At 42.8% G+C, this 23,522-nt stretch overlaps 2 protein-coding genes across 3 annotated transcripts in view; both read right to left on the reverse strand.

Moving 5' to 3' along the window:
- SH3KBP1 (SH3 domain containing kinase binding protein 1) overlaps positions 1-23,522 on the reverse strand; it is a 442,009-nt gene that overhangs the window by 353,420 nt on the left and 65,067 nt on the right. The gene's annotated exons all lie outside the window — the stretch shown is intronic.
- Positions 14,802-23,522, reverse strand: part of BCLAF3 (BCLAF1 and THRAP3 family member 3) — a 73,813-nt gene continuing 65,092 nt past the window's right edge. The window contains exons 13-14 of one of the 2 annotated variants that reach the window (XM_066357670.1): positions 16,422-16,449; positions 14,802-15,721 (exon numbers count right to left, since the gene is read on the reverse strand). In XM_066357670.1, coding sequence (XP_066213767.1) covers positions 16,444-16,449 — 6 coding nt within the window. In that variant the 3' untranslated portion in view covers positions 14,802-15,721; positions 16,422-16,443. The remainder of the gene's footprint in view (positions 15,722-16,421; positions 16,450-23,522) is intronic. The other variant, XM_066357669.1, reaches the window with a different exon arrangement.

The raw sequence follows: 23,522 nt of genomic DNA on the forward strand, positions 1-23,522 counted from the left end.
TTCATGATAGAAAGGTTTAAGATATAGCTATAAAAAACTACTATGTAGCGATTAACTATTATGCTATAGAGCTTTATGATGAGTGAAAAGATGTTCACTGTATATTAAGTGACAGAAGCAAAATACAAAATGGTAAGTTCACTAATAATACATTTTTTTAAAAAAGGTATGTCTACCGTGCAGAAAAATGTAAGCATTTTGTATATGTACATCTATGTATACATATATAGAGATAGCGAAGGAGAGACAGAGACAGACGGAAAGAGGGATAGACAGAGAGTAGGAAAGTGTGTATGTGTGTGTGCGCGCGCGCACACAGTGGGTATATATGTGCCTAAAGCCCAGAACTATGGTTACCCCTGAGTATTAAAAAGTACAGGGCCCTGGCCGGTTGGCTCAGTGGTAGAGCGTCGGCCTAGCGTGCGGAGGACCCGGGTTCGATTCCCGGCCAGGGCACAAAGGAGAAGCGCCCATTTGCTTCTCCACCCCTCAGCTGCGCTTTGCTCTCTGTCTCTCTCTTCCCCTCCCAACCCCCCCCCCCCCCCCCCCCCCCCCCCGCAGCCAAGGCTCCATTGGAGCAAAGATGGCCCGGGCGCTGGGGATGGCTCTGTGGCCTCTGCCTCAGGCGCTAGAGTGGCTCTGATCGCAACATGGCAACGCCCAGGATGGGCAGAGCATCGCCCCCTGGTGGGCAGAGCGTCGCCCCATGGTGGGCGTGCCGGGTGGATCCCGGTTGGGCGCATGCAGGAGTCTGTCTGACTGTCTCTCCCTGTTTCCAGCTTCAGAAAAATGAAAAGAAAAAAAAAAAGTACAGGCCATTTTAATTTTCTTCTTCACGCTTTCCATAATTTCTAGAACACTCCCCACGATCAGGCATGCATTACTCTTATAAATGAAAAAAAAATTATTTCCATTTGAAAAGATAAATAACTTAAAAATAAGCATCTGAGACCCTAGAGACTAACTATCGCAACAGCTGTCACCAAAGATTACACATGTAGCAACTAGCACAGCTAAGAAAAGATGTCAACTACCCTGATTAATTAACACTCTCTAAAAGATGGTTTAGCTCTCTACATGCTCTAGAAGTGAGTTGAGGCCATGACTATAAATCTCCGCATCTTGTTTTGTTTAGAAACTCGGTTTGTGCTAAGGTCTGTGAGGCAGAACCTCCTGGGCGCAGAATCTCAACTGATTTCCAGGCAGCATTCGGAAAAGGCAGCTCAGTTCCCCTCCTTGCCCATTAGGTGGGGCAAGAAAGCTTTAGAAGAGTCCGTACCAGCTGAATGATGAGCGGGAAGAGACCAAAATGCAGAGTGAAAAAGACAGGTAGAAGGGCTCCGAAGTCATCCTGTCCATTTTGGTGGGGTGTGTGCGAAATTTTTCCTAGGATGGAAACTATTTACGGAGAGTTTTCTAGGGAATACTAAGTTGAGAGTCTATAAAATGTTTCAATAGCTGACAATCTTATCTGTAACCAGGACTTTTTTTCTAACATTTAAACTTAAAATGTCTATGGTTAAAATGCGAATTAGAACAACATTGAGCTACCATTTTTCTTGAATCAGACTGGCAAAAAATCCAAAAGCTTGCCCAATACACTTGTCCAGCCAGGCTGTAGGGAAACGGGCAGTCTCCCGCCCTGCCGGGAGAAATGCAATGCAGACCCGCACAAGGCCTGGGGAAAGAGCCGGCGGAAACGAAAGATACGCAGGACACAGTTCACCCATCAGTCCAGCAAACTCATCTCCCGGAATTTACCTGCAGATTCGCCTCCAACAAGATGAAAATAAGTTGCACGTGATTACTGATTACAGCATTTTTCAGTTTCAAAATATCAGAACCTCCCTAACATCTAAAGAGAAACACAGGCAGGGGAAGCCAGCAGTGGGTTACCCACAAGGAGTGGGGGTGAACGGTGTTGAAGGAACCTGGGAGGGGGCAGTACATGTGTCTGAGTGTAGCTTTTCACTGATTTCTTCGGCAGAAATGCCCACCTGGAAATAGGGAGAGCTTGGACTGGTGGCCAGGAGGGAAGCGGCCGGGGAGGGAATGATACAGTCAGGAGTAAGCCCACCGAGGGTGGCCAGTGAGACAGCTCACCGCCTGGCACCGGGCCCTGAGCAGGCGCCCGGAGTCTGAAGGATGCCTTCACGCCCCATCCCCTCACTTTCAGGACACCGTGAAACAGGGCTCCTGGGAGGTAAGATAGGGTAAGTAGAAAATCTGAAAAGCAGCCCACCTTCTTGCCTTTCTTTCCAAGAATTTCATAGACCAAGCATTGGAATTTTTTTTCCTGTAGGTACCAAGAAGCCACTGCAAGGTTTTGGCTAATATGAAGGTCTTGAAGCGATTCAACAAGAATTTTCTGAGCTACGTCTGCCTGTGAGGCATGCAGGTAGATGGAAGGGAGAAGTAGGTGGCGGGCCCCATTTAGTGTGCATAAGGGCTCAAGCAGGGGTGTGTTTAGTTCTTCTGGGAGCCCAGAGCAGAGGCAGATAACCCAGCGAGGCTTGGCTGGGAAAGCTACCAATGTGAATACTCAGGGTCAGGTATGACACAGTTGACCAGACAGATACAGGGAAAGGGCATTTGAAAGCACAGACACTGGAAAGAATGTGTGCACATGGAGAAAGGCAGGAGAGCAGAGGACATCCAGGGGTCTGGTCTTCAAGTGGTTTGGTGCACTCTGCTGGGAGTCAGTAGAGAGGGTAAGAGTGTAGGCAAATAAGCACAGGAAAAGATGCTCAACATCACTAGTCCAGTTAGGGAAATGCACATTTAGACCGCAATGAGGTGGCCCTTCACAACTGCTAGACTGGCTATAAACAAAGTAACTGAAGCTGGTGCACACATGGGGCCACTGGGACTCTCATACATTGCCAGTGAGAGTGTGAAATGATAGTGACTTAGGAAGACAGTTGGGTCATTTCTTACAGTTAAACATATGCTTACCATATGACCTGGCAGTCTAACTTCTTGGCATCTACACAACTGAAATAAAAAGATATGCCTACATAAAGACTTGTACTTTAATCATAACTGCCAAAAGGTAGAAGCAACCAATATCTATCAAGTAGTGAATGAATAAGTATGGTACATCCAAACAACAGACTACTTTAGCAATAAAAAGGGATGAAATCGTGAGATATGTGCTACAACACAGACAAATCTTGTTAAGTGAAACAAGCCAGACATAGATTACATACTGTATCATTCCCTTTCCGTGGCATTCTGGAAAGGGGCAATAAGAATATTTTGACTATGACTGTAGTTATATGAGTATATAGGTTTATCAAAACTTACTGGGCCTGACCAGGCGGTGGCGCAGTGGATGGAGCGTCGAACTGGGATGTGGAGGACTCAGGTTCGAGACCCCGAGGTCGCCAGCTTGAGCGCGGGCTCATCTGGTTTGAGCAAAAAGCTCACCAACTTGGACCCAAGGTCACTGGCTGGAGCGAGGGGTTATTTAGTCTGCTGTGGCCCCCCAGTCAAGACACATATGAGAAAGCAATCAATGAACTAAGATGTCGCAACGAAAAACTGATGATTGATGCTTATCTCTCTCCCTTCCTGTCTGTCTGTCTGTTCCTATCTATCCCTCTCTCTGACTCTGTCTCTGTAAAAAACAAACAAACAAAAAAACTTACTGGACTGTATGCCTAAAAGCATGAATTCCTCTCTCTATAAATTATACTGTAATAAGCCTGACTTTAAGGAAGAAACCCTGCCTGGGTCTGAATCCCAGCTCTGGCACTTATTAGCTGGTGACCTTCAGCAAGATACTTACCTCATCTGTGCCTCAGTTTCCTCATCTATATAATGGAGACAATAATACTACCTACTTCATAGGGTTTCTAGGAAGATGAAATAATACATGGAGAGTGCTAGAACACTGCCTGACAGAGAGTGAAAGTGCTTAGAATACAAAGCTGCCATTCTTATAGTCGGAACAGATGAGTCTGAATCTGAAGGCTCGGCTGCCAGTTCCACCACTTATTAACTACATAACATTGGGAAAGTCACAACCTCAGGGAGCCTCTGGTGATATAGCAATGGGTGACAATGGTACCTGCCACCTGCCCTGCATACCACATTGGATATTTACAAAGAGCAGATAGGATAAAGGTGAGATCAAGTGACAGCTGAGACCATCCAAGGAACAGATTTTTCAAAAAATTGGAAAAAGCACAATCTGATAGGACTGCCTGGATTCTGAGTCTTTCTGTGAATTAGGGAGTTTTTTAACTGAGATCATCAACAGAACACTTCTGGGGTTCAGTTCAATTTCAAACAGGATGAGTTTGAGCTGGTTGTAGGGCATTCAGATGGAAATGCCTACATGACAAATGGAAATGTGTGTAGAGCCTGGGAAGACAGGTCAGGGGTGGAGATAATGTTTTTTAAACATTAATGAACATAGGGTGGAAGGACCTAAGTCTCCAGATGGAAGGGGCCCACCACAATGAATATAAGATCCATTGTTGATAAATTTTAGAGTATCAGAGAAAATACTAAATCTTTCAGAGGTTAAAAACAGTTCACAAATGATGTCAGAGTAATGGTGGTGTGTGCAGAGATACCCTTGATCTCTCCCTTTTAAATTTCAACAAATTGAACAATGCAGTAAAGGAATCCCAGCTGGGCACACAGGTGTGCCTAAAAGATTCGCACATTGAATCCACTGAAGGTGGGACAGGTAAAAATGGAGGGTGAAGGATAAGAAGCACTCACAGTGAGGCTCTGGAGAGGAGAGAGACCTGGAGTAACTGGGTCTTCTTCTGCTGGGAGGAGCCGAGAGATTGGGGGGCAGATGGAAAGATACTGAACCCAAGCGGGGGGTGGGGGGTCCTGGCCAGTGTTCCCGCAGTCTGCCTGCAGCATGCACTTGGCACAGAGAAAGAGAAAACTAAAGTGAGGCCCCCAGCCCCCCAGATCCCGCCTCCCTCTCCTCACAGTACGGAGAGTGGCAGAGACTTATCCCACAGCTAGTTCTACAGGGCTACTCTCTCCCCTGAAGAACAGAGGTGCTCTGTGTCTGGGCCTCTAGTCTGTTGAGACAGAGGGAGGAGCACCTGGAGACATGAGATCACATTGTTAGAAGTTTAAATCTCATAGCAAGCCTCACCCATCATTACGACAGCAGCTTCTCAGTGGAGATCAGCCTGGCATTTTACAGAGCTAATGCTTGTAATACAGTGCCACCTATTGGAAAATAATAGAATGAACTCCCCTTTTCCTATTTGGGTTCTTTCTGGGTTCTTTTTGTTCTTATTGTTTTATTTTTGATTATTGTTTTTTGCTTTCTGTTCTTTGTTTTTTGTGGTTTTTCTCTTTTTATTTTTTATTGTTTTTTAATTAATTTAAAATTATTTAGTTATTTTCATTTTTATTTCTTGTTGTTCTTTTCAGTTTGATTTCTTAATAATACCACTCTCAAGTGCCATCAAAGCAAAAAAACTATCCAAGAAAGAGACACAGTTCAAAAAGAAAATAAAAAATTTCCAGAAAGCAATCTCAATCACATGGATATCTTGGAGATAAATGATAGAAAATACAAAATTGAAGTTCTGAAAATACTCAACAAGATACAAGAAAACACTGACAGGCAACTTAAGGAGCTCAGAAAAAAATGAGTACTTCACCAAGGAGAATGAAACTTTAAAAACAGAGATGAAGAACTCAATATATGAATTGAAAAATGAACTATCTAGCTTAGTTTATAGGACAGGCCAGATAGAGGAGATAATCAGTGATATCAAAGACAGGCAACTAGAGATGATACAGAAGGAAGAAGAGAAAGAACAAAAAATAAAAAGAGAGAGAGCTCTATGAGAACTGACTTCATCAGAAAGAGCAATATAAGAATAATGGGTATATCAGAAGAAGAAGAGATGGAGAAGGGAACAGATAGCCTATTCAAACAAATAATTGATGAGAACTTCCCAAGCCTATGGAAAGAGTTAGATCCTCAAATCCAAGAAGCAGACAGAATGCCGAGTTACCTCAATCCAAACAGGCCTTCTCCAAGGCACATTGTAATAAAAATGTCAAAAATCAATAACAAAGAAAGAATTCTCAAGGCAGCCAGGGCAAAGAAGAACTTAACATATAAAGGAAAGCCCATCAGGTTATCATTAGACTTCTCATCAGAAACTCTACAAGCCAGAAGAGAGTGGACCCAACATTCAAAGTACTGAGAGAGAGGAGTTACCAGCCAAAAACACTATATCCATCAAAATTGTCTTTCAAATATGAAGGAGAAATAAAAACTTTTCCAGACATACAGAAGCTGAGGGAATTTATCACCAGAAAACCCCTACTGCAGGGAATACCCAAGGTGGTTATTCCACAAGATACAAAGAATAAAACAAAGCAAAACTACAAGTAAAAGCTCCAACAAGGAGCTCCAATAAAAACAAGGATAATCGCCTGACTGGGCGGTGGCGCAGTGGATAGAGCATCAGACTGGGATGCGGAAGACCCAGGTTTGAGACCCCCGAGGTTGCCAGCTTGAGTGAGGGCTCATCTGGTTTGAGCAAAAGCTCACCAGCTTGAGCCCAAGGTCGCTGGCTCCAGCAAGGGGTTACTCGGTCTGCTGAAGGCCCACGGTCAAGACACATATGAGAAAGCAATCAATGAACAACTAAGGTGTTGCAATGCGCAATGAAAAACTAATGATTGATGCTTCTCATCTCTCTGTTCCTGTCTGTCTGTCCCCGTCTATCCCTCTCTCTGACACTCTCTCTGTCCCTGTAAAAAAAAAACAACAAAAACAAAAAAACCCGAGGATAATCTGTGACAACAATGACATAAAAGGGGAGAGGATAAAGATCTGCAGCAGCAAAGTATGATGGAGTGCAGAAGCACTCATAAGACAAAGGACCCTTGTACATATGAACATTTTTCTCTTAATGACCTAATGGTAACCACCTACAAAAAATCCAATATTGAAACACATAGTTTAAAAAAGAGAAAACAGAGGAAAGAAGTATGGAATATCACCAAACAAAAATAACTGACAGAAACACAGAAAAAGAACCAAAGGAGAGTTACCAGTAAACAAAACATAAAAGAGCTATTGGAAATTCTGAAGTGTCAAAAATGACCCTAAATTTAAATAGACCGAACTCACCAATAAAGAGGCACAGAGTAGCAGACTGATTCAAAAGCAAAACCCAACGGTATGCTGCCTTCAGGAGACACACCTAAGCTGCAAGGACAAAAGTAGACTCAAAGTGAAAAGTTGGAAAACAATTTTCCAAGCAAATAATACCTAAAGAAAAGCACGTGTGGCCATACTATCTGACAACGCTGACTTCAAGACAAGAAAAGTAACAAGAGACAAAGATGGACATTTCATAATGATAAGGGGACATTATATCAACAAGACAAAGGCCCTGGCCAGTTGGCTCAGTGGTAGAGCGTCGGCCTGGCGTGCGGGGGACCCGGGTTCGATTCCCGGCCAGGGCACATAGGAGAAGCGCCCATTTGCTTCTCCACCCCCCCTCCTTCCTCTCTGTCTCTCTCTTCCCCTCCCGCAGCCAAGGCTCCATTGGATCAAAGATGGCCCGGGTGCTGGGGATGGCTCCTTGGCCTCTGCCCCAGGCGCTAGAGTGGCTCTGGTCTCAGCAGAGCGACGCCCCGGAGGGGCAGAGTGTCGCCCTTGGTGGGCGTGCCGGGTGGATCCCGGTCGGGCGCATGCGGGAGTCTGTCTCTCCCCGTTTCCAGCTTCAGAAAAATACAAAAAAAAAAAAAAAAGAAGAAGACATAACACTTCCTAACACATATGCACCAAATCAGGGAGAACCAAAATATATAAGACATCTTCTAACAAAACAAAACAAAAAGAAACAGACAAAAACGCAACCATAGTTGGAGATCTCAATACACCATTGATGACTTTAGATCAGGAGTCCCCAAACTTTTTACACAGGGGGCCAGTTCACTGTCCCTCAGACCGTTGGAGGGCCGGACTATAAAAAAAAAAAAACTATGAACAAATCCCTATGCACACTGCACATATCTTATTTTAAAGTAAAAAAACAAAACAGGAACAAATATAATATTTAAAATAAAGAACAAGTAAATTTAAATCAACAATATTTCAATGGGAACTAAGGGCCTGCTTTTGGCTAATGAGATGGTCAATGTGCTCCTCTCACTGACCAATGAAAGAGGTGCCTCTTCCGGAAGTGCGGAGGGGCCGGATAAATGGCCTCAGGGGGCCGCATGCAGCCTGCAGGCCATAGTTTGAGAACCCCTGCTTTAGATAGATCATCCAAACAGAAAATCAATAAAGAAATATTGGCCTTAAATGACACACTAGACCAGGGGTCTCAAACTCAACTCAGCATGTGGGCCGCAGAGCAAGATCACAGACGTTCGGCAAATACAAGTAAGCCCCTAGGCTTACTTAATTTTATCCAAAATATTTTGAACTTCGTGGATTAGTCTGCGGGCCGCACAAAATTGTTCCGCGGGCCGCGAGTTTGAGACCCCTGCTAGACCAAGTGGATATAATAGACATTTACAGAATATTTCATCCCAGTACATCAGACTATATATCTCAAGGACAGACTGTATGTTGGGCCACAATACTAACCTCAACAAATTCAAGAAGATTGAAATTATACCAAGCATATTCTCTGACCATAAGGCTTTGAAATCAGAATTCAGCTGCAGAATTCAGCCAGTAAAGAAACTCACAAAAATGTGAAAATTAAACAACATCTAAAAAATGAGTAGGTCAAAGAAATAAAAGCACAGGTCAAAAGATATATACAGACAAATGAGAATAACAGCACAACATATCAAAACTTCTGGGGTGCAACAAAGGCAGTAAGAAGAGAGTTTATATCATTACAGGCTTATTAAGAAACAAGGAGCCCTGGCTGGTTGGCTCAGCGGTAGAGCGTCGGCCTGGCGTGTGGGGGACCCGGGTTCAATTCCCGGCCAGGGCACATAGGAGAAGCGCCCATTTGTTTCTCCACCCCCCCCTCCTTCCTCTCTGTCTCTCTCTTCTCCTCCCGCAGCCAAGGCTCCATTGGAGCAAAGATGGCCCGGGCGCTGGGGATGGCTCCTTGACCTCTGCCCCAGGCGCTAGAGTGGCTCTGGTCGTGGCAGAGCAACACCCTGGAGGGGCAGAGCATCGCCCCCTGGTGGGCAGAGCATCACCCCTGGTGGGCATGCCGGGTGGATCCCGGTCGGGCGCATGCGGGAGTCTGTCTGACTGTCTCTCCCCGTTTCCAGCTTGAGAAAAACGCAAAAAAAAAAAAAGAAAGAAACAAGGACTATCCCAGATAAACAAGCTAAACATAGAACTACCATATGACACGGCAATGCCAATCTTGGGTATCGTTTTTTTTTTTTGTTTTTTTTTTTTTTTTTCATTTTTCTGAAGCTGGAAACGGGGAGAGACAGTCAGACAGACTCCCACATGCGCCCGACCGGGATCCACCCGGCACGCCCACCAGGGGCGATGCTCTGCCCATCCTGGGCATCGCCATATTGCGACCAGAGCCACTCTAGCGCCTGAGGCAGAGGCCACAGAGCCATCCCCAGCGCCCGGGCCATCTTTGCTCCAATGGAGCCTCGGCTGCGGGAGGGGAAGAGAGAGACAGAGAGGAAAGCGCGGCGGAGGGGTGGAGAAGCAAATGGGCGCTTCTCCTGTGTGCCCTGGCCGGGAATCGAACCCGGGTCCTCCGCACGCTAGGCCGACGCTCTACCGCTGAGCCAACCGGCCAGGGTGGGTATCGTTTTTATAAGATAAAGTCAGAGAAAAATTTTTTTCTTTTTAAAAAGAACAGCAGTCAAATGAATTTAAAGTATAGGTAATTATATTAAATATTATAAATCAACAGTTTTTATTAAAAAGTCAACACAGCACACGCTTTAGTAAGGTGACCCATTTTACACCATGGGAGAGGGAATGGCAGGGAGTGTGAAACCCCTCTGGACTAAAATGAAGTAGGCAGCCCTTGGAGGTAAACTTGTTTACATGGATTTTACTATAGTAACAGATATACAATGACTAGGATGAAATATCCTTATCACATTTTTTAAAAGAATGACTTTATCGTATAAAAATAATACAACATTCATTATGTTCCACTGATACAGAAAATAAGTCACTCACACTCCCACCACTTAAAAAATCACCAGTGTTAATAGCAGGATTTCAATGTACAGACAGGATTGATGGTGGGAACCACTATACTTTTAATTTCTAAAAATTTTAATTTCATCTGGCCTGTGGTGGCGCAGTACATAAAGCATCGACCTGGAATGCTGAGGTTGCCAGTTCGAAACTCTCAGCTTGCCCTGTCAAGGCGCATACGAGAAGAAAGCAATAAACAACTCAAGTGAAGCAACTATAAGCTGATACTTCTTGCTCCCTCTTCCACCCTCTCTCCTCTTTGTAAAATCAATCAATAAAATATTTTTAAAAGTTTTAATTTTATTTGAATACTAAAGGAAAAGATTAGTAATGAAACTGAAGGGGCTGCTAAACTTGGAATAAATGTCTCTTCACCAGAGGGGCTGTTGATTCCTATAAGAGCCACGTAAACCAACAGCGCTCACACGGGAGTGTGCACCCAAATCCCCTACATCAGGGGTTGGGAACCTTTTTGGCTGAGCCATGAACGCCACATATTTTAAAATGTAATTCCATGAGAGCCATACAACAACCCATGTACGTTACGCATTATCCAATAAAAATTTGGTGTTGTCCTGGAAGACAGCTGTGATTGGCTCCAGCCACCTGCAACCATGAACATGAGCGGTAGGAAATGGATTGTAATACGTGAGAATGTTTTATATTTTAAACGTTATTATTTTTTTATTAAAGATTTGTCTGCAAGCCAGATGCAGCCATCAAAAGAGCCATATCTGGTTCGCAAGCCATAGGTTTCCGACCCCTGCCCTAGAGGGCTCATTAAAACAGACTGCTGGGCCCCACCCCAGTTTCTGACTCAGTAGGTCTGGGGTGGGGCCAAGAATCCACTTTTTTTTTTTTTTTTTTGTATTTTTCTGAAGCTGGAAACGGGGAGAGACAGTCAGACAGACTCCCGCATGAGCCCGACCGGGATCCACCTGGCACGCCCACCAGGGGCGACGCTCTGCCCACCAGGGGGCAATGCTCTGCCCCTCCGGGGCGTCGCTCTGCCGCCACCAGAGCCACTCTAGCGCCTGGGGCAGAGGCCAAGGAGCCATCCCCAGCGCCCGGGCCATCTTTGCTCCAATGGAGCCTCAGCTGCAGGAGGGGAAGAGAGAGACAGAGAGGAAGAAGGGGGTGGGAGTGGAGAAGCAAATGGGCGCTTCTCCTATGTGCCCTGGCCGGGAATCGAACCCGGGTCCCCCGCATGCCAGGCCGACGCTCTACCGCTGAGCCAACCGGCCAGGGCCAAGAATCCACTTTTAACAAACTTGCAGGTGGTCCTGATGCTGATGCTACTGGCCGGGGAACCCTACTTTGAGAATCACTGTGCAAAGTCAAGAAAGAGACTGAAAAGTTAAGGCTGGTCACTAGGACTTTCCCTATATCATATAATACAAACTTAGACTTTAAAATTTGACACAATACTTGGTAATGAAAGATGAGGCTGTTTGCTCTTCATCTTCATTCCACTCTCCCTCCCTCATGTGTCAATTAATCAGTGTACATGGATTTTTCTTTGTTGAGATTAATTACATTTGCATTTCATTCTACACTTTTCCTCTCTTATGTACCAATTGATCAATGTGTTAATTTTTCTTTGTCAAGATTAATCACACTTATATTCTATTCTACAACTATAATTCCTCAGTTTTAAAATCTTAGTTCTATATTTTCATGGCCTCAGAGCTGCAAACCATTCCTTTTACTATAAGTTTTTTGGAAAACCTGATCCCCTTTCTCCAAGTTCCCAAATGTCCAGAACAGGGGTTGATGGGACCCAGTCAGAAGTGTACCTTACCCTTCGGGCTTTGGCATCCACAGGTGGCACTGTGACCTGACCCAGGCAGTGCCTCCTCCCAGGTAATCTCCGCCCCCCCCCCCCCCCCCTTGACTGAGATTCTGAGCCCATAGCAAAGACTTCATCTTCCCAAGGCTTTTCACCCATCAGACCCTGTGTCATACTGGGGCCCATCCTCACCAAGATGGTGTTTCCTTACTCAGTGCGCCATAGCATGGGGGTAGGGAAGGCCTTGTACCAACCACACCAGTAACATTCGCCTCTTCTCTTCTTACCACTGTTTCATTGCTGCTGGTGAACCTGTAGCTGCTGTGTATTAAGTTCGCTATTTTTACTTTTTTTTTTTTTGTATTTTTCTGAAGCTGGAAACGGGGAGAGACAGTCAGACAGACTCCTGCATGCGCCCGACCGGGATCCACCCGGCACGCCCACCAGGGGGCAATGCTCTGCCCCTCCGGGGCGTCGCTCTGCCGCAACCAGAGCTACTCTAGCGCCTGGGGCAGAGGCCAAGGAGCCATCCCCAGTGCCCAGGCCATCTTTGCTCCAATGGAGCCTTGGCTGCAGGAGGGGAAGAGAGAGACAGAGAGGAAGGAGGGGGGGTGGAGAAGCAAATGGGCGCTTCTCCTATGTGCCCTGGCCGGGAATCGAACCCAGGTCCCCCGCATGCCAGGCCGACGCTCTACCGCTGAGCCAACCGGCCAGGGCCTAAGTTGGCTATTTAATGGAGAAAGAGAATTTCTGAGCAAGCTTTACTGCTCCTGCTTGTACCTGGAAATATCTCTACCCTTTTTCTAAAAAATGAAAACTACTGAAAAATGTAGGAGTCATTGGGTAAAATGTGCTATTATGTATCTACATAAATTATTATAATGTAACTATAAGTTTTTTTCCAATAGCAAAGTATCCCCCAAAATATTTATAGTAGTTTTCTGTGTGATAAGATTATGGATTCTTAAATTGAAATTTATATGGAGATAAATATAGATTTACATGCAGCTATAAGAATACAGGCACAACCCACATTCAGTTTACTCAGTTTTCCCCACCCATCAAACTTTAAAACTAGCAAAACCACCAAGAGAATAGTGCCCTTTGAAGTTTGTGGAACCAGTAAGAAAGAAATGACATGGGATGCTCAAGCAGAAATACCAATGTTTCTCTCAACCTTTGGTGTATGTGTCCAGTATAATACTTAGCACTCTATAGTGCAGGTCTTCATTTCTGTGAGTCTCTTCCCCAACAGCTGATGAGGTTCCTCAGAGCAGGAACTGGGTCTTATCTTTGTCTCCCAGTGCCAAGGAAGGGTCTACCACATAGACGAGGAAGGGGGAAGGCAATGGTATGTAACTTATCAAAACTTTGTTTATAATTTTTTAAAAGATTTTTATTTATTCAATTTTTTGGAGAAGAGAGAGAGAGAAGGGGGAGGAGCAGGCAGCATCAATTCCAATATGTACCTTGACCGGGCAAGCCCAGGGTTTCAAACCAGTGACCTCAGCATTCTAGGTCGACACTTTATCTACGGTGCCACCACAGGCCAGGCTCAAAACAATGTCTAAGACCTGGCCAGGTAGCTCAGTTGGTTAGAGCATCAACCTGACACACCCTGGTTGTGAGTTCAATCCCTGGTCAATCAACCAATGAGTGCATAAATAAGCGGAACAAATCAATGTTTCTCTCTCTCTCTCTCTAAAAATCAATGAAAAGTTCTTTACAAATTTACAAAAACTTTCTCACATCTTGTGCATTAGTGAGCTCAATTATTTCCAGTTAATAAAAAGTGCTACGGATAACCTTTTGTTCAACCTCCAGAAGAAAATTAGATATTTAGTTCCTAATAAACATAGTCTACTCATTAATCATTCATTCAACTAATATTTAATGTGTCTAGTAGGATGCAGGGAGCTGCTGATACTATGGTAAACAAGACAGACAAGGTCCTTGTCCTTATTTTATACTCTAAATTATAAAGTAAGACTTCCCTTTTAGGCTTTAGATCTTATGTACTCGTTTTCTGAATAAACCCATGCTACAAATAGGTATTTTGCAAACAATATGTTTTGCATTTTGAGACAGTGCCAAAAGTATATCCAAATATGACTAAAATGAAAATCAGGTGTGGAATGATTACTACTGAATTGACCATCTTATCTTGAAGTGCTACAATGAATAAAAACAGACCTAGAGAATCAATGTCATTTACCAAGTTACATTTCTATGCTCACCATCCGTTTCCCCTGTCAGACTGTTAGTGCCACAAAGGCTGCCCCCGTGTGCCCTTTTCTCTTATTCACTGTTGTGATTTTAGCACAGAATCTGTGCAATAAATGTGTTAACTAAATGGTTAAATATTTGAGGCTCATAACTATTCCCCAGGATATAGGAAGAGGTGAAATAAATCCTTTCTAAATTTAAGGCAGATGTTATGAAAACTTAACAAAATATAAAGTTGCTATACTGCTGTATGCATGCGTTTCCTTCTTACTCTAGTGGAATTACCGGATGGTAATGTAGCAAGTGTTCTCACCCCTCTTATTGCTGACTCATTAAGGAAATGGCTGCTCTATCTTTTAAAGATATGTAAAAAAATGAAATGTTTGTAGGAAGATTTTTCACAATCTGGTCATGAAAAATTAAGTTCTTACCAGATTTTAATTGTAAGTGCAGAATAAATATCAACAGGTCCTACCTAGGGCTGTAATTCTCATAGAATCAAGTAAAATAATGTTCTCACAAACCGGCAAGTGAAGTCTTCAAGTATAACAAGCAACAATATTTTATTACTAATAAACAGTTCACAAAAAGTTAATTGGGAATATATATATACTCTTAAGCAGAACACAGAAAACATAAATAAAGAAGATATTAAAGTCTAAAATATCACTTATAATGCTATCAATTCTCTTATACATAGATATTTAATACAACTAAACTTAAAATAAACATTTTTAAATGTGCTTGCAAAATGTGTGATGCTGTAGTAGTAAAGTACAATTTCCAAATATGACTTTGCCAAATTTTTTAAAAGCCTTTAAAAATACGATATGCACAAGCCTGCCCTGAGGGAAAGACGGAAGAGAGATGACAAAATCTTCACATATTTTCAACAATAGTATTTTAAAACTGGAAAAGAGAAAATAGTTGTGGAAAAAACGGCATGAACCAAGTTCTAAAACTTCAGTGCACTTGTACCCAACAGCATATTTTGAAGCACCTTTTCTCTCACCTTTTTCTATTATTAAATGAAATGTATGAATTCTATAGGCCTTGAACTTCAGAAACTTATGAAAACTTCAGGTTATAAGATAAAATGTCATCAGAAAAAGGTAAATCTGGTATAAAATTTGCTACTATAAGGCCACTGTTTAAAGTTCTTTCAGACACTTTTGTTTTGTTACATAAGCAAAACTTTTTCAACATATGAAAATTTGAATATAACTCAGTTAAGCTCCCTATGAAACCACGCTCAGAGAAAAATTCAACAAATGCCCTTTTGAGACTTTTTGCAACAAAAGAAAGTACAGTCAATAGAACTTTCAGTTGAATACTGTATTTCAAAAGCAAGTAAGTGTAGAAACATTGCAGCATTGTTTCTACGCTAAACACTACAGAAAAATAGTGATTTTTACCAAGAAAGTTACAGTATTAGTGCTTTAGTGCCAATTCTAATTCCCGACAGATGTTCTCAAATGTCATCCTGTAGTGTTGCTTCCATTTGTAACAATTTCCGATTAAACTTCAGTGATGATGTCTATATATTCCTATTGAAAGAAAACAAAAGAAATACAGACTTGAAGAGAACTGTCAGGTATATCATCTGAGCTCGATTTTTTCATATATGAGTTTTTCATATAGTTTTACTTGCATCGAAGATCCCCCCAAAGGTACATAGAACCACAAACATAAAAAGTAACAATATCACACATGAAATGATGTCAGTAAGACGAAGAAAATACACCACACTTGACACACTGGTATTAATAAGTTGACAACAATGGCATTCTGCCATTGGGTGAGTTCCATTAGGGACATCCTTGACAAAAAAAAAATCAAGGCTCTTAAACTAGTCTTCAACTATAGAGCCTGATGAGACCCGTGCACAACCTGAAACTGGTATTTTCTCTTTGTCGTCATATGGCATGTAATTCTAAAGCTATACGGCCTCTTCTAGCTTGCTAATAATGGCAGAGCAAGTATGAGGGGGAAGCTCTCTTACTTTTGGATGGTTACCTACATCGTAAAATATGTAAGGTTCAATAAACACAGAAAAAGAAATTTACAGGAACAGTAAGACTATGATTAAAGGATAATGAGCATGGATTCTATACCTGTGATGCTATGTAAAATATTAAATTATCAACCACAAAATGGACATAAGGCCATTAAACTAATAAAAAAGCAAAAATGGTAAAATGACATGTTTTCTGGGACATTAAAAATTATTAACACATATATCCTTACCTTTTAGTAGGATCTTACAATATTAAAACTGAAAGAAATTTAAAAGTTGATTTATTTTTTGGCATTTATATTAGTACACAAATGTTTAATTCCAAACAAAAAAAAAGTACTGATAGCAAATTCTTGTTTTTCTTTCTCTTTTGGTTAATGAGATATTCAAAATACAAGCAATATACTTAGATAACATTATTCCTTTAAATAGAGGTAGACTTCATTGTATCCTATTTCTTTACTTATTATACAATATTTACAAAATCTGTTCCCTATTAACTTTAAAAAACTATAATAATTCTTAAAATTTTTCAGCTAAAAGCCTCATTTATAAAAATGTATAATTTTTTAGACATACAGATCTCGACCGTCAGTATACTGACTATTGTGCATACTAGCTTATAGTCTATATGGAAAAGTTATTTGTATAAAACCTCTAAGATAATGACTGCATTAACTTACTGGTTTGTACTTACCACTTAATTTTTCTCCTGGGGAATTAAAGAAATAAATAATTAACATTAAAAAAGTGAAATTATCTGAATCACATTCACCTTTTTTAAAGAATTCTTTTTCTTGAGTGGTTTTAGAGAGAGGAAGGGAGATGGAGAGAGAGAGAGAAGCATTCACTTGCTGTTCCACTTATTTATGCTTTCACTGGTTGTTTCCTGCATGTGCCCTGACCAGGAACCGAACCCGCAACTTTGGCATTTCGGGATGACACTCGAACAGACCGAGCTAACCAGATAGGCCAGAATAACATTCACCTTTGACAGAACTTCTTTTACATTATCTCTTGAATTGATCCCTCTGTTCTTCCAATTATTTGAAAACCTAATTAAGCAGAATGCTGAACTAGCTAATCCAGCACCACCGTCATCTAGGTTTTCATAACTTGACACTTGTGTCACTGCAAATGTCCTCTTGTTGGGTTTCCTGCATCTCAGCTCCTCCCCAGAACCCTGCCTACCCACTGCTCACCAGGTGATCACCCTCAAGTGCCACTTTCTCCTTTTCAGTCTAAGAGTCCCTATTACCACCACATCACAACACAGTCTTCCCAGCTTTCTGAGGTCCTCTATAATTTGTATACTCCTATTTCTACCCAACTCTCCATTCCACTGCCAAACACGAACCTTTGTCTGTAGCCCTTTCTATGCCCTGCTCTTCTTCATGACTCAGCTCATAACCGACCTTCTCTGTGAAGAGGGCAGAAATCAATACATTCCCTGGCCCTTCCTAACATATCGATCTATTCCTCCTCTCTTTAGGCATCTACCATCTGTGAAATTAAACTCTTAAAAAACATGGTTGTACAGCAAACAGTTAATACAGTATACTTGACTGCTCCTTTAAAAGGCCTGCTTGCAAGGCTGGCCATTGGCTGGCATCTGGGAACTTAGATTTCAGGAGGGTTCCCACCATTGATGAGTGTCTAAACTGTGCAAACAATATAGATTGTACTGAACACTTGGGCTTTCATTCTGAGGATCTGGAATTTGGGTACATGCCTGGCAGGGGGTTCCTATGTGATCAGCTTCCAATAAGTCTCTAATGAGCACTGAGTCTCTAACAGGCTTCCCTGGCTAGCAGTATTTCACATGTGTTTCCACAGCTCATTGTTAGGGGAATTAAGCAACTCCTGTGTGACTCTACTGGGGGCAGACTCTTGGAATCTTGCACCTAGCGTCCCCTGGACTTTGCCTGGGTACCAATTCCCTTTGCTGAATGCACTGTGAAGCCTTCCACAGTAACACATCACAGCCATGAGTGTCACTATGTGCTGAGTCTTCTGAGTCCTCCTGGCGAATCACTGAACCTGGGGGTGGTCTTGGGGACCCCTGACACAATGGCTGCTGTTCACAAAATTTTTAGAGCAATGGATGGATGTGTTTGTGTGAATGTATGTATGTATGTATGTATGTATGTGTTGTGTGTGTGTGTGTGATTAGATTTGACTCATTCAACAAGCATTTTCTAACGGTAGGCTACATGAAAGGCAAAAGGAGAAATACGAAAACTAATGAGGTATACCCTCTTATCCTCAAAAAGGTGACCATCTATTTGGGGAAATAGGAAGGTAAACAGCAACAGTGAGAGACCCGATGAAACAAGAGTTAGAGAGGAAAGGGGGCTGGCCTGGCCTGTGGTGGCGCAGTGGATAAAGAGTTGACCTGGGGCCCTGGCCGGTTGGCTCAGTGGTAGAGCGTCGGCCTGGCGTGCAGAAGTCCCGGGTTCGATTCCCAGCCGGGGCACACAGGAGAGGCGCCCATCTGCTTCTCCACCCCTCCCCGTCGCCTTCCTCTCTGTCTCTCTCTTCCCCTCCGGCAGCCAAGGCTCCATTGAAGCAAAGATGGCCCAGGCGCTGGGGATGGCTCCTTGGCCTCTGCCCCAGGCGCTGAAGTGGCTCTGGTCGCAACAGAGCGACGCCCCGGAGGGGCAGAGCATCGCCCCCTGGTGGGCGTGCTGGGTGGATCCCGGTCGGCGCATGCGGGAGTCTGTCTGACTGTCTCTCCCCGTTTCCAGCTTCAGAAAAATACAAAAAAAAAAAAAAAAAAAAGAGTTGACCTGGAACACTGAGGTTGCCGGTTCAAAACCTTGGGCTTGCCTGGTCAAGGCACATATAGGAAGCAACTACTACAAATTGATGCTTCCCGCTTCTTCTCTCTCTCTCTCTCTCTCTCTTCTATCTAAAAGTCAATAAATAAATAAAAAAAATTAAAGAGGGAAGGGGGCTTTTATAAGGCTCTCCTGGGTCTGAACAGGAATTCAGGGTTTAAATAAGAAAAGATTGGGGACCAGGAGGCTATTTTTAGCCAAGAGAACAACACATACAAAGATAGAAATATGTGAAAAAAATAAGTTATACTATAAAAAGCAGAGGGCCCATGGAGAAATGTGGTTAGAAAAGTAGCTTAAGGCTGGACCCGGCTAACAAATCTAGTCTCTTTTTTCATGGGTAACAAACTCTTGTGTTTACACTAGAGTGATATGATTGAACCCGTGTTTTGGGCCAAGAACTGTTCCAGTAGTGAAGGCACAGGATAAGTAAGTCATAGGAAGCAAGGAGACAAGTTAGAGGCTCCAGGAGTCTGAAAAGCAGGCCAGGATCCCATAAGAGTGCAGCGTACAGTAAAGGTGCCATTTCCAACCGGGGGCGGAGGGGAGGACAAGTTATTCAACACAGTGTTAAGAAAGCTGACTATCCGCTGGGGAGAAAGTCAGATCCTGACCTCACACTGTAGCATAAAAATAAATTCTAAATGGAATATTTATGTTTAAAATTTTATGACCATTAATTTATCCATTATGGTTACAGAAATAGCCATAAGGAATTTTTATAAGCATAAACACGATAGTGGACAGATTTATCAATATTTACAAGTTCTGTAACATAAAAGCCACCACAAACAGCTGGCAAATCTCAAATAAATACCAGCAAAATGTATGACAGATGAATACCCTCAGTAAATCAGGAGCTCTTATAAGGCAACAAGGGAAAGTACCACCCCCTCACCAGAAACACTGGGAAAGCACAGACATAAGGAAGGTGACGGAAGAAACACAAATAGCCAATAGATCCATAAAAGTGTGGTCACATCACTAATAACCAAAGCAAAGGGAATGTGCACTCTCTTCTGCTATCAGCTTGACAATAGATCATAATGCAGTGCTGGCGAGGGTGCAGGTAAACGGGCTCCTTCATGTACCTCTGGTGAGAGCAGAAATGAGTAAAAGGGGGCACTACGGCAAGGTGCCAAAGGGTCAGTGCTCCCAGTGTCATTATGGACAATAATGAAAACCTGTAAGCTACCCTGAAGTCATCAACGGAGGCTGGGTTAAGTAAGTCAGCAATCGTCAAACTGGGGTATGCATGTGCTTAGGGGTATGTAAAGGCTTTCCAAGGAGTTTGCAGGTACAGCTAATTTGGAGGGAATTAATTTCCAGATCTTCAAATTCCCAGTGCAAGCTTTCCAGAATTAACCTGCCTGCACAACTGATTTAAGTCTGATTCCCCATCTTTCACTTTCTACAGGAAAGATCCATCTATTCATCCCCAATCTTATTACTTTGCATTACCTGGGATTCTCCCGAAAGGGGCGACTGGAAGTACTGGAGATAGTGGGGGAAATGAACCTCCTCTAGCAGCTAGTAATGAAATGCCATACTCCTGCAGGCCAACACTTTCTGATTCTTTGCTTTTGTTAATAAAATAAATAGAGGAGAAACCGAGCTGGCAGTGAAAGAACACCCAAAATATTTATCCTTTTTGATGATAGATCACTAAGTGGTTCTTCTGGCCTATAATTCAGAGTGAGTTCAAATAATCAAGTGGCATTGCTATAATAAAAGTCCTTTCCTTCCCACCTATATAATCATATAAACAAGGTTTCTCAGGCCTATATCCATAAAGAGAGAAAATAGAGTTAGAATGCATACTAAAGCACTATTTTTCTATCAGCAATAGTATTTATCTATAAACACACGAACTAATTAAAAAGAGAAACATATATCTAACAAAATTTGTTTGATCAATACTTGATAAAATCTGTATTATATTTATGGTATTTTGATCAACAGTAATGTTAACTCAGTCCAGAGGAAATATTTAATACCTAATAGTCACAGAAATCTATTAACATTTTATGTCAAATTTGATTTGGTTATCAATAAGAGTCTTTCGAAGTAAAGCCTATGGGACAAATGAAATGAAATCCAAATTCAAGGCCAAAAAATACAATGTAAAATTTCTCACTCTTAAAAGAGCTTGTTTGTACATCTTTTTAAATGGATGACGTTAGCAAGTTTCTGCGGTGCGCAGGTTCCACTGAAGAGATTTAAAAGAATGATGTAACAGTTTTATTTGAGATTTAGTATTTACAATAGACCAGATATTATAGCCTTTATAATAATTTAAACTTATAATAAAAAATTAGATACCAAACTAAACATGTGCAACAAGGTTAATTTTTTTTTTCAAAATTCTAGAGTCTGTAAGCAAAAGAGTTTGAAAAGCACTGAAATAAATAACGCGTTCACAGAGAGGAAGAATATGCAGCTATTGAAAGGAAAGAACTGAACTGCGGAACGAATGAGTCATAGAAGCAAGCCGACTTGGAATGGCTGAACTTGGAAGGGGGACTAGGAGGATTATTAGGACAAGTTCCTGGTGTGGCTGGCTGGCTGTGGAAACTATGGACCATGAGGAGAAACCAGTGTTCTTGAGAGGAGAGCAAATTTTATTTTCTTTTTAATAGCATTACTGTGATGCAATTCACATACTATACAGTTCACCCATTTAAAGTGCACAGTTCAATAGTTTTTTAGTGTATTCAGAGCTGTGCAACCATCAGTCACCATAAGCAGTTTTAGAATATTTTTCTCATGTCCCCCCAAAGCCCCGTACCATATCATTAACAGTCACACACACACACACACACCCTTTTCCTGTTACACCCCAGTACCTGGAAATCACTAACCTACTTTCTCTATGGCTTGGTTTATTCTGAACATTCCCCATAGATAGAATAGTACACTATGTGGTCTTCTGTGACTGGGTTCTGTCACTTAGCACCATGGTTTTAAGGGTCACCCATGCTGTAGCTTGTGTCAGTGCAAGTTTGGCTTTGAACATGTTGAATCTGAGGCACTATCGGGATAGCCATGAGAAGGCAGCTGGGAGGAAGCAGGAAAGCTCAGGCTCTGGAGGAGTCAGGGCTGAAGCCATCACCGGAGGTGGTGGCTGAAACCTTCGGGAAAGGTGAAGGCAATCAAGGCAAGCATAACAGGGAAAAAACAAAGAGGACCAAGAATGCAACAGCAGAAAATGCTGACATGTCCTAAGGATGCATGGAAGAAGAGGAATGACCGAGTAAGACAGACCAGCCAGAGGCAGCAAGTGGAACTGGAGGCTCCAGGTCACCAACGTCTGAGGGTGATGATGCTCTACGTGACCCTTCTGCACCCTGGCACGCTCCAGTTTGAGCGACACAGCAGGTGTATGACAGATGTTTATTGATCCATCCCATCTTGGTTTGTGTTCTCATCTTCATACTCCATGACTTCCGAGGTGTTTTTCAACTCACAAAGCCATAAATCCGAGTCCCTAACTCCCTCCCTGCAGTGTCCTTATGCTCTGTCCTTCGTCCCCTTCATATCCCAGACAGCCCCCTGGCAGGCCCCCTGGCTGACAGGCCCCTGAGGACTGCTGCAGAACCTATGAGGCTTAACGCCAGGCTTCCTGACCAAACACACCACTGTCGACAGCCTCTCAGAGGCAGTGTTCACAGAGGTGGCTTCACGGACTCTTCCTAGGTTCTCTTCCTATTCTGAACACAGCCCAGCCCTCCAAAGTTTCTGCAGATGTTCTGTGATGAGAAGAGGATATTTAAGAGGGGAACCGGTGAATGACAGTGGATGAAAGACTGGCCTTACGCCAGGTGGTACCAGAGATTCTTCCCACCCCTTCATCCTCCAGCCTAAGCCCAGAATTTGAAAGGAAATGCGACAAAAGGGAATCTGGGTGCCAGAATGGGGTTGACGTGACAAGTGCACGATGAATGCGCAGAAAGAATTTCAGTTCTGTCCTTCCTTAATACTACTTGGAAATCGTACTACTTTGTAGGCAGCTGGGGAAGGAACCAAGGTGGTTATAGGGAAGCCACGATCATTCTGGTAAGTGGGACAAGGACGAATGAGGTCTAGGAGCACATCTCCCGCACCCCTTCCTGAAACTGTTTGGTGTTAGAGCAGGAATGTATCTGATGCACAGTAACCAGACCATACCACAGCTGAGCATCACAAGACTTTCGAGCCATGAATGATCAGCCCATGTATTTCAATATGGCGGGGTAGCGAGAAGTCCAGACCAGATCGATCTAAACCCTCCTAGTGGACTTTGAGGCATGTGGGAAGAAGTTCCAAGGTACCTAGATTAATTAATTGATTGTACATCTGTAATTAATCTAGGTGGTGGTCTAAAAATGGTGAAAAGAATGAAGTCCCTATTAGGACAAAAAGTCAAAGCAGTGAACAGATGCTGCTCAGACTAAGGTCTCTCTCTAGAACAGGAGCTCCAAAGTTCCCTCTAATGCTGAACTTGGGATAGAA

Source organism: Saccopteryx leptura, chromosome X, assembly GCF_036850995.1.
Source record: "Saccopteryx leptura isolate mSacLep1 chromosome X, mSacLep1_pri_phased_curated, whole genome shotgun sequence".
NCBI lineage: Eukaryota > Metazoa > Chordata > Mammalia > Chiroptera > Emballonuridae > Saccopteryx > Saccopteryx leptura.